The sequence below is a fragment of the Bombina bombina genome, chromosome 1, assembly GCF_027579735.1.
Source record: "Bombina bombina isolate aBomBom1 chromosome 1, aBomBom1.pri, whole genome shotgun sequence".
NCBI classification, from domain to species: Eukaryota; Metazoa; Chordata; class Amphibia; order Anura; family Bombinatoridae; genus Bombina; species Bombina bombina.
In genome coordinates this window covers 140,573,473-140,585,454 of record NC_069499.1, presented here as the reverse complement: position 1 = coordinate 140,585,454, position 11,982 = coordinate 140,573,473, and the positions used below count along the sequence as shown (strand labels likewise).

The window sequence follows — 11,982 nt, the reverse complement described above, 5'->3', positions numbered from 1 at the left end:
GCTTCCCTTCTATTACACTCTTTCACAACTACCAAGTACCTCTTCCCTCAGTTCCCTCTCTATAATAAGCTTTAGTCACAGGCTTCTCCCTTCAGCTACCCCCTTTATAATGAGCTCTAGAGCCACAGCTTCTCCCTTCAGCGCCCCTTTTATAGTTCAATCTCATCTAATCACTGCTTCGCTCTCTCTCTCTTCAGCTTCTTGTTGTCCTCTCTTCTCCCAGAGAGGCCTCTCCTTCCCCTCACACCCTGTCCTCCTCCCTCCCCTCCACCCTCGGCCCAGGCATGCTCTGTTGTGTCTCAGTGGGGCAGGGGGAGGGCAGCACAGACTGAGATTTCAGGACAGACACCCAGAGGAAGCCGGATCCCATCACAACAAGCTGCTTGCCCACCCCCACTGCCGAGCTGAGCATGAGTGAGCCGGCTGCAGCCTGGACACTGTGGCCGGGGGAGAGGCCTGGGAGTTTGCTTCGGAGGAGCTCTGGAATGTAAGGTCTGACTCTGGGGATTTCTCTCCTGGGCTGTGGGTGACATGCTGCCTGCAGCCGGTACTTGTCACCAGGGTCAGCAGCTGCATATATTAGGAAGCGTGAGAGACACATATCAGTGCGCTGATCTCTATTAACAACATCGGATAGAAAGGCCTGCGGCTTGCTGAGACCCCGTGCTGGGGTGACCTGTCAGCGGCCTGCGCTCTCAGCCCTGGGGACCATGCAGCAATCACCGCAAAATTACGACTTCTTCAGCGAGGAGAACGGCATGAAGTGGAGGGGACTGTTCGTGCCAGCACTGAGGAAGGTGAGTGCTGAGGTTTATGTGTGCTAGGGGAGGACTTTAGGTCAGGTAGAGGTAGACACTTGGGCTAATAGTTAATGGCCTTTGGTTTGTTCCTGAAGGGTAAGAGTGCAGGAAATAAGTACATGAATCTTATGAATTGAGGAGATGGATGCTCAGGTTATGGGTCTGAGAAACATTATTGAGATTTGTCCTGAGGAAGATGTGTACTGGGGTCTTGTAGGAGTGGGGAGTTTTGGTGTAATATAACAGAAGGAGATAATTAATGTGAGATTCACATCTTGAATGTCACCCAGGTGACAAAATAGTAGCCCAGATGGTAGAATAGACACCTGTATCACAGCTGTGTCACTTCTGCAGGAATATTACAGGTGACATTGACATGGCGGACAATCTCCTTTTAGCTGACTGTTTTTGCAATTCTCAAGAGGTTTACTGCTAGCTGTAAGCCATAACCCTAACTCAAGTCGCTCACTCTAAAGTAATTGTAGATGAAGAGTGTTGGCAACATCATTCATGCTCTGGAATATTAAAGGTGGCAAGGTCTGGGCATACTCAAGGTGTCATATGAAATATTACGCACAGGAACCAGACAGGGAGATTGTGTTTGGGGATCTTGTAGCTTTGGTTTTATGGCCCTGTATTCTTATGGAAAAATAACATGTGTTCTGAGTCTTTCGGATTGAGCTTGGATGTATACCAGGGTCATGAGGCAGAGAATGATGTGTATGTTAGGTCTATGGGACAGAGGCCCAGAAATGCAAAATGGTGCTGTAGGCCTAAGATTGTTAATTACTTTGTCTTTGGAGCCAAAAGAGATGTGTTTTGGAGTCTAGAGAGGAGATGGAGGTGGTTCCTAGAGCTTTGAGAAAAGCGGGAGATAGGTAGAAGGGAAGAATTGAAGATGAACTAGCCTAAAAGACAGCAATGCTGTGGTGGGTGGACTTTTGGATTGGAGAGTCACAACACTTTGAGATTGAGGGCCATATGTACTCAGGCTTTGGTGTTTTAAGAAAGTGTCTCCTGTTTCTCTTGATTGGGTACTTAGAATGTTGTAATACAGAAAGCCGGTTCTGGAGATTATAGTACTGTGACTGGAGTTTGGAGGTTATTTGTGCAAAATAGATAAATGTTGGATTCAAGTGCCGCCTTATGATGAATATTGTAGTTATGGGAATAATGGAGATTTTTGTTGGGAATGTTAGGCTGTGGGAGATGTGTAGCATATGTACAGAGCTGAAATTACTGTTCAATACATTCCTGTTGTCTGGGCTATATAAATGTGAAGTATGTAAACTGAGACTTTACAAAAAAAGGGAGAAGGGACCTTGGGATTTGGGTCTTGGGGAGTCAGGGGGAATTCAGAGGCTGAGGTTAATCAGAACTTTTGCTCAGAGGGACCTTGATAATGGCTATGTTGCTACAGAATTGTACATCACTTTACAGGTAAATAATGTAGGCCAGGGCCTGACCAATACTAAGCCCAGATCTCCATAGCTCCTAAAATTATTGTTTTGGCTTTCTATCTATCTATCTATCTATCTATCTATCTATCTATCTATCTATCTATCTCCTTGATCATATCATTTATAACTTCCTAACTGACTTTAGCAAAGGAGAGAACAGACTTTTAAAGGGCCACTATAGTGAAAAATGTACAGGCTCCATTTTTATCACTAGTGATCCTGCATAGTTAAATTACCACGTACTGTTCACCCAATCAGCAGTGGTTGTCGCATGACCCATTATATCTACCATTTAGCTAGAGTTTAATGTCCATTTATCGTTTCTGAAGAGGAGGTGTGCTAGGACTTTGGGTTTGAGAAGATGATGTACAGTAAGACTACAGGATATGTGTGCCATAGATAAGGAATTAAGAGAGATGTGTTCTAGGATTACTTGTCTGGAGGTGGGTAATAAGGAAATTAAATAGACTAAGATGTGTACTTGAAATGTGGAACCAATATGTGTTGGATGGTAGAGAACTGAGGGAAATGGGTGATGGAGATGTGGGACTGACTGAAGGGAATATATTTCAGAGTGTTGGGTTAAATGGACATACGTTCTGTAGTTTGTTTAGGGAAACTTTACTCTGAGGCTGACGTGATCATATTCTGAAATTCAAAGAGAGAAATAGCGGAATTCAGGACTGTGCTGTATGGCTAGCACGGCTATTGGATAAGAGGTGGAAACGTTATTTTAGTATAACAAGCAACAAAATAAAGGTACATTTTGTTAAACATCATGAATTAAGGTCCCTTTTATTCATTGCACCGATACAGCCTAGCATTTAAAAAATTATTACATTTACAATCACTTTTATTAAGAATGGCATTTTGCTCTCTCCTACATGTGTTTTACAACATTTTGTCTAAACACAGTATGATTTAAGGAACTTTGTAGAGTATTTTCCAGGTTTTTGTATAAAAAATTCAGTGTCCAGACTCTAAATCTAACCTGTGTGTATAGTTTTCATATTAATATAGCCCTTATAGGCATGAGAGAGATTAGTGTTGGTATTAGACTAAGGTCTATATTGGTGGCTACGAGAGACCCCTGCACTGTTCTCTGAAGAAATTGGAGATGGGAGCAAGAAGCCATTAAATATTGGGACTGAGGACAAAAACAGTTGGGAAATTTGATCAGGTGTCATAACATATGCTGAAGCTATGGATTCTGAGCTTCTTATTTATTTATTTTATAAATGCAACTTTAGCTTATAACAAGAATTACAGTATTTAATAACACTGAAAATAAAAAACATATAAACATATGATCTCAAAATAAGTGACACCATCATTTAATGTTCTGTTACATCTCTGGAAAACCTTCAAAATGAAAAATGGCTATTTTTCAGGGCATTAGAATCAACTTATAAAGACAAGAATGTATCATCGGTGATCATTTTTAAAAACTCTTAATAGTTATTTGGTAACGTTCATAGTGTAAATATATCAGCATCACTCTTATGAGTTGGACAATTTCATACATTGCTATAAAACCCAAAAATAGCACACAAAAAAAGAAACAAATTAAAAATAGCAAATGTAACAATAATGTACAGAACTGCACATGACATAATAAAAAACAGCTGTTACATTCACCTTTTTGAATATATCAGCTTTCACCTCAGGATCTTTTTTAGCGGGTGCACCACCCGGCTGATTTTAGTGATTTGGCTAAATATTAAGCTAAAATTAGCCAGTATTAAAAATATTAAATTTTGATTGCACAAATTATCATTAAATGCATTTTATGTTAAAGTGATGGTAAATTCATCTAAGTAACTTATAATATTTTGAAAGTGCATATAATTTAAAGCATATCAAGGTGCTTATTTTTGTCCATAACAAAATTAATCTTTCTTTCATGTAATTGGCAAGAGTCCATGAGCTAGTGACGTATGGGATATACAATCCTATCAGGAGGGGCAAAATTTCCCAAACCTCAAAATGCCTAAAAAAAATGCACCCCTCACCGCACCCACAATTCAGTTTTACAAACTTTGCCTCCTATGGAGGTGGTGAAGTAAGTTTGTGCTAAGATTTCTACGTTGATATGTGCTTCTCAGCATTTTGAAGCCCGATTCCTCTCAGAGTACAGTGAATGTCAGAGGGATGTGAAGGGAGTATTACCTATTGAATGCAATGGTTTTCCTCACAGGAGATCTATTTCATAGGTTCTCTGTTATCGGTCGTAGAGATTTATCTCCTACCTCCCTTTTTAGATCGACGATATACTCTCATATTCCATTACCGCTACTGATAACCGTTTTAGTACTGGTTTGGCTATCTGCTATATGTGGATGGGTGTCTTTTGGTAAGTATGTTTTCATTACTTAAGACACTCTCAGTTATGGTTTGGCACTTTATGTATTTATATAAAGCTCTAAATATATGTATTGTACTTATATTTGGCATGATTCAGGTTTTCAGTATTTTTCCGTTTGCAGACTGTCAGTTTCATATCTGGGAAATGCTTTTTTTTAGGAAAAATGTATTTCTTTCCTGGGGTATAGTCTCCTTTTCAAATTCACTTTCTTTTAAATTCGCGGGCAGAATTAGGCTCGCCAGGGCGCAAAATGCCATAGTTTATTGCGTCATTCTTGGTGCGAGATTTTTTGAAGCAAAGTTACGTTCGTTGACCGAAATTCGTAATTTCCGCCGTCTTAGTCGACGCGAGTCCTTCACAAGGTTGCGTCCTCTGTGACACGAGTGTGTCATTTCCGGACGTTTTTGGCGGCAAAAAATATTTTTCTGTTTGTTGTGCATCATACTTGGCGCCAAATATTTTCATTATTTAAGACCCCATTCCTATATGCCTCTTGCCTTTTTTTTCTCTATAAGAGGGCTATGCTCTTTGCATTTTTTCCCATTCCTGAAACTGCCATATAAGGAAATTTGATAATTTTGCTTTATATGTTGTTGTTTTTTCTTACATTTGCAAGATGTCTCAATCTGATCCTGTCTCAGAAATCACTGTTGGAACCCTGCTGCCTATTGACAGTTCTACCAAAGCTAAGTGCATTTGTTGTAAACTTGTGGATCAGCATCTCCTGTGGTTTGTAAGAGTTGTCATGATAAACTTTTACATGCAGAGAATGTATCCATCAGTAGTAGTTCTTTACCTGTTGCTGTTCCCTCAACATTTAATGCACAAGATATACCTGTAAATTTAAAAGAATTTATTTCTGATTCTATTCAGAAGGCTTTGTCTGCCATTCCGCCTTCTAATAAACGTAAAAGGTCTTTTAAAACTTCTCATAAAGTTGATGAAATTTCAAATGACCGGCAACAAGCTGATTTATCCTTTTCTGATGGGGATCTATCTGGTTCAGGAGATCCTGCCTCAGATATTGACACTGACAAATCTTATTTATTTAAAATGGAGTATATTCGTTCTTTGTTAAAAGAAGTGTTGATTACATTGGATATGGAGGAAACTAGTCCTCTTGATATTAAAACTAGTAAACGTTTAAATTCTGTTTATAAACCTCCTGTGGTTATTCCAGAGGTTTTCCAGTTCCTGATGCTATTTATGATATGATTTCTAAGGAATGGAATAGGCCTGGTACTTCTTTTATTCCTTCTTCAAGGTTTAAAAAATTGTATCCTTTGCCAGCAGTTACTTTAGAGTTTTGGGAAAAGATCCCCAAGGTTGATGGGGCTATCTCTACTCTTGCTAAACATACTACTATTCCTACGGAAGATAGTACTTCTTTTAAAGATCCTTTAGATAGGAAACTTGAATCTTATCTAAGGAAAGCCTATTTATATTCAGGTCATCTTCTCAGGCCTGTAATTTCTTTGGGTTATGTTGCAGCTGCTTCAACTTTTTGGTTGGAAACTTTAGCGCAACAAGTATTGGATCATGATTTGTCTAGCATTGTTAACTTGATTCAACATGCTAATAATTTTATTGCCATATATAATCAAAATTGATGTTAAATCTATGTCTTTAGCTATTTTAGCTAGAAGAGCTTTGTGACTTAAATCTTGGAATGCTGACATGACTTCTAAGTCCAGATTGCTATCTCTTTGTTTCCAAGGTAATAAGTTATTTGGTTCTCAGTTGGATACAATAATTTCAACTGTTGGGGGGGGGGGAGGGAGTTTTTTTGCCTCAGGATAAAAGACCTAAGGTTAAATCTAAAGCTTCTAACCATTTGTGTTCCTTTCGACAAAATAAGGAACAGAAACCTAATCCCTCCCCCAGGGAATCTTTCCAATTGGAAGCCTTCCTTGAATTGGAATAAATCCAAGCAATTTAAGAGGTCAAAAGCCAGCCCCAATACCGCATGAAGGTGCGACCCTCATTTCAGCTCAGCTGATAGGGGGCCGATTAAGATTTTTCAAAGATGTTTGGATCAATTCAGTCCAAAATCAATGTATTCAGAGTATTGTCTCTCAGGGGTACAGAATAGGATTCAGAGTAAGACCGCCTGTGAGAGGATTTTTTCTCTCACGCATCCCTGCAAACCCAGTAAAGGCTCAGGCTTTCCTGAAGTTATCAGGGGTAATCATGCCAGTTCCGTTTCAGGAACAGGGTCTGGGGTTTTATTCAGATCTATTCATTGTCCCAAAGAAAGGAAATTAATTCAGACCAGTTTTGGATCTAAAAATTTTGAATCGATATATGAGTACCATCTTTCAAAATGGTGACTATAAGGAATATTCTGCCTTTTGTTCAGCAAGGGCATTATATGTCCACAATAGACTTACAGGATGCATATCTTCATATTCCGATTAATCCAGATCACTATCAGTTCCTGAGATTCTCTTTTCTAGACAAGCATTACCAATTTGTTTCTCTTCCTTTTGGCCTTTCGACAGCTCCAAGAATCTTTTGAAAGATTCTTGGTGCCCTACTCTCTGTAATCAGAGAGCGGTGTATTGCAGTGTTTCCTTATTTGGACGATATCTTGGTACTTGCTCAGTCTTTACGTTCTGCAGAATCTCACACGAATCAACTAGTGTTGTTTCTTCAAAAACATGGTTGGAGGATCAATTTACCAAAAAGTTCTTAGATTACTCAGACAAGGGTAACCTTTTTAGGTTTCCAGATAGATTCAGTGTCCATGACTTTGTCTCTAACAGACAAGAGACGTTTGAAATTGGTTGCAGCCTGTCGGAACCTTCAGTCTCAGTCATTCCCTTCAGTAGCTATGTGCATGGAAGTTTTAGGTCTCATGACTGCAGCATCGGACGCAATCCCCTTTGCTCGTTTTCATATGAGACCTCTCCAGCTTTGCATGCTGAACCAATGGTACAGGGATTATACAAGGATATCACAATTAATATCCTTAAATCCCAATGTTCGACTATCTCTGACTTGGTGGTTAGATCACCATCGTATTGTTCTAGGGGCCTCTTATGTTCGTCCAACCTGGACTTTGATCACAACAAATGCGAGTCTTTCAGGTTAGGGAGCTGTTTGGGGATCTCTGACAGCACAAGGGGTTTGGAAATCTCAAGAGGTGAGATTACCAATAAATATTTTGGAACTCCGTGCTTTTCTCAGGGCTCTTGAGTTTTGGCCTCTATTGAAGAGAGAACAGCTCATTTTGTTTTCAAACAGACAATATAACAACTGTGGCATATGTCAATCATCAGGGTGGGACTCACAGTCCTCAAGCTGTGAAAGAAGTATCTCGGATACTTGTTTGGGTGGAATCCAGCTCCTGTCTAATTTCTGTGGTTCATATCCCAGGTATAGACAATTGGGAAGTGTATTATCTCAGTCGTCGGATTTTACATCTGGGAGAGTGGTCTCTCTACCCAGATGTGTTTTCTCAAATTGTTCAGATGTGGGGTCTTCCAGAAATAGATCTGATGGCATCTCATCTAAACAAAAATCATCATGGAGCAATCGTTTGTGTTGCTGGTGGCTCCAGCATGGCCTCACAGGTTTTGGTTTGTGGATCTTGTTCGGATGTCCAGTTGCCAACCTTGGCCACTTCCAATAAGACTGGACCTTCTGTCTCAAGGTCGGTTTTTCCATCAGGATCTCAAATCATTGCATTTGTAGGTATGGAAATTGAACACCTACTGCTTAGTCATAGAGGTTTCTCTGATTCAGTGATTAATACTATGTTACAGGCTTGTAAATCTGTTTCTATAAAGATTTATTATCGAGTATGGAAGACTTACATTTCATGGTGTTCCTCTCATAAATTCTCTTGGCATTCTTTTAGAATTCCTAGAATTTTACAGTTTCTTCAGGATGGTTTGGATAAAGGTTTGTCTGCAAGTTCCTTGAAAGGACAAATCTCTGCTCTTTCTGTCTTATTCCACAGAAAAATTGCTAAACTTCCTGATATTCACTGTTTTGTACAGGCTTTGGTTCGTATCAAGCCTGTCATTAAATCAATCTCTCCTCCTTGGAGTCTTAATTTGGTTTTGAAGGCTTTACAGGCTCCTCCATTTGAGCCTATGCATTCTTTGGACATTAAACTACTTTCTTGGAAAGTGTTGTTCCTTTTGGCCATCTCTTCTGCTAGAAGAGTTTCTGAATTATCTGCTCTTTCTTGTAAATCTCCTTTTTTGATTTTTCATGAGGATAAGGCGGTTTTGCGGACTTCATTTAAATTCTTACCTAAAGTTGTGAATTCTAAAAATATTAATAGAGAAATTGTTGTCCCTTCTTTGTGTCCTAATCCTAAGAAGTCTTTGGAGAGATCTTTACATTCTTTGGATGTGGTGAGAGCTCTGAATTATTATGTCGAAGCTACTAAAGATTTCAGGAAGTCTTCTAGTCAATTTGTTATCTTTTCTGGTTCCAGAAAACATCAGAAGGCTTCTGCTGTTTCTTTGGCATCGTGGTTAAAGCTTTTGATTCATCAAGCTTATTTGGAGTCGGGTAAAGCCCCGCCTCAGAGAATTACAACTCATTCTACTAGATCAGTTTCCACTTCTTGGGCTTTTAAGAATGAAGCTTCCGTTGATCAGATTGGCAAAGCAGCAACTTGGTCTTCTTTTTGCTTCTTCGGAAGCAGTTTTTGGTAGAAAAGTTCTTCAGGCAGCTGTTTCAGTTTGATTCTTCTCCTTATGATTTAAGTTTTTCCTTTTATTTATGAGAATAAACTTATATTTGGGTTGTGGATTAATTTTTTTCAGCGAATTGGCGGTTTTTATTTTATCCCTCCCTCTCTAGTGACTCTTGCGTGGAGTTCCACTTCTTGGGTATTGCTATCCCATACGTCACTAGCTCATGGACTCTTGCCAATTACATAAAAGAAAACATAATTTATTTAAGAACTTACCTGATAAATTAATTTATTTCATATTGGCAGGAGTCCATGAGGCCCACTCCTTTTTTATGGTGGTTATGATTTTTTTGTATAAAGCACAATTATTTCCAAATTCCTTTGTTGATGCTTTTTACTCCTTTCTTTATCACCCCACTACTTGGCTATTCATTAAACTGAATTGGGGGTGTGGTGAGGGGTGTATTTATAGGCATTTTGAGGTTTGGGAAACTTTGTTCCTCCTGGTAGGATTGTATATCCCATATGTCACTAGCTCATGGACTCTTGTCAATATGAAAGAAATTAAGTTCTTACATAAATTATGTTTATATCTAAAAAAAACTTTTTTGTGAAGCTCCGTTACCTACTTCAATGCAGCCTCTGTCACACAATTTCTTTTTCTTCAAATTGACAGGCAGCTCTTTCAGCCAATAGGAGGTGCACCATACGCCCTATGTAAGTTACTGACAGCGCGCTTTTGTGCTAATAACTTGAAGCCGACTCAGCCGCGAAGTACAGCTGCGCAAGCGCAGTTTGCTACGCTATTTGAGCAGTCAAAACAGTGAATAGGCTTTACCGTAGCGGTTTACTGTCAGCTTTAAGTTTCCAGCATGGGAGCGTGCTGTCAGTAACTTACATAGGGCATATAGCTCAGCTCCTATTGGCTGAAAGAGCTGCCTGTCAAATTGAAGAATAACAAATTTTGTGACAGAGGCTGAATTGAAGTAGGTAACGGAGCCTCACAAAAAGTTTTTTTTATAAAAGATAAATTTTGTTTTGAAAAAAATTAACACATTTATATGTACTTTTAAAATATTAAAAGTTACTGGATAGCTAAAAATCCTAAAATATTAGAAAATATTACACTGCCCCACCGGGCTATTTCATAATGCCACCCGGCTCGCAACATTGGAGATAGATTCTCTGTTTGATATATATGTTTTATATATATTTTTGCACAAACAGGAGCAAGCTGGAGTAGGTAAACGTCGGGATTCTCCTATAACTTTGGGGCTTGGTTAGGAGTCTGAAAATTAGAGCAATATTATTTAAAAATAAGCAAAATTATATTTAAAAAAAAACAAAAAAAAACCCTTTATGGGCTATATAAATAAATAATCTACAAAACCTTTATGCAAATAAAAAAATAATGGATAATGTCCCTTTAAATTAGAATGCAAAACTTTTTACGAAGATGCTTAGCTAAACGTAAACAAAATAGCAAACAAAGCTTGGTGTAAACCCCAGACATCACTTTTCAACTTATTAACCAGTACCCCAAAAACTTAAAATTAAACATTTGCTTTGTGTACAGTCAAAACACACACATGCAATTTTAAACAACTATCCAATTTACTGTTATCATCAAATTTGTTTTGTTCTCAGTATTTTTAGTTGTGCTAATTTCTAAGCCATTGAAGGCCGCCTCTTATCTCAGTGCATTTTGACAGTTTTTCACAGCTAGACAGAGCTAGTTTATGTGCACCATATAGATAATATTGTGCTCACTCCCGTGTGAGTTATTTACGAGTCAACACTAATTGGCTAAAATGCAAGTCTGTCAAAAACAGTGAAACAAGGGGGAAGTCTGCAGAGGCATCATATAAGGTAATCACATAGGTAAAAAGTATATTAATATAACCGTGTTGGTTATGCAAAACTGGGGAATGGGTAATAAATGGATTATCTTTTTAATCCTTTCAGTGCTAACGACGGCTCTGAGACGTTGCAGAGTTTCACACTCGGGGTGCTAACGACGGCTCAGAGCCGTCGCTAGCACTCTCCCACCTTGAGGGAGATCTGGGGGGCTCCCACCTGCTCCTACCCCGGCGATCCAACCTGTATAGTGACAGGCATCGCTGGGGATTCACGTTATGTGCGGTGACGTCATGCGCGGTGACGTTATGCGCAATGATGTGATGACATAACTGCACAACTTTAAGTATAGGAATAGGGGGCATGATGCTTAGAAGCTGTATCTCAGGCATTTAAGCAGCTACAGATCCCCAAGACCCAGCATTGGAAAGTAATCGCCTAACCTTTCCAACAGTGTAAGTCGTGGGGATCTGGAAAAAAAAAAAGTTAATTTTTTTAAAAAACAAAACAAAACAAAAAACCTTAGGACCAAGGTGGGAAAGTGCTTAGCACTTAAAGGGTTAAACAATAATCCTGGAGTAGACTGTCCCTTTAACTGCCATCGTGTTAGTACAGTGTTCAAGGTTTTGCAAATCAAGAGTAGTTCAGGGATGCACCCCATGAAAAGTCTGATGGAATTCACGTTCCTTTGTTGTGGCTATTTAGGGACAGATTTAAATAATTTTATTTTTTTATCTAAACAGTCATTGTGTAGAATGTTGCAGGGTCATATCAATTTCACTTTGCTTAAGTATGATGGAGACACTCCAGTTTCTGTTAAACAAGTGAAGCACACACAATTTCTGA

General features: G+C 39.0%; 1 protein-coding gene across 1 annotated transcript in view; it reads left to right on the top strand.

Annotated features, from left to right (window-relative positions):
* The first annotated feature begins 295 nt into the window (after window positions 1–295).
* The window catches only part of SOS2 (SOS Ras/Rho guanine nucleotide exchange factor 2), a 355,579-nt gene continuing 343,892 nt past the window's right edge, over window positions 296–11,982 (top strand). Inside the window, exon 1 of the mRNA XM_053697641.1 lies at window positions 296–797. Coding sequence (XP_053553616.1) covers window positions 711–797 — 87 coding nt within the window. The 5' untranslated portion in view covers window positions 296–710. The remainder of the gene's footprint in view (window positions 798–11,982) is intronic.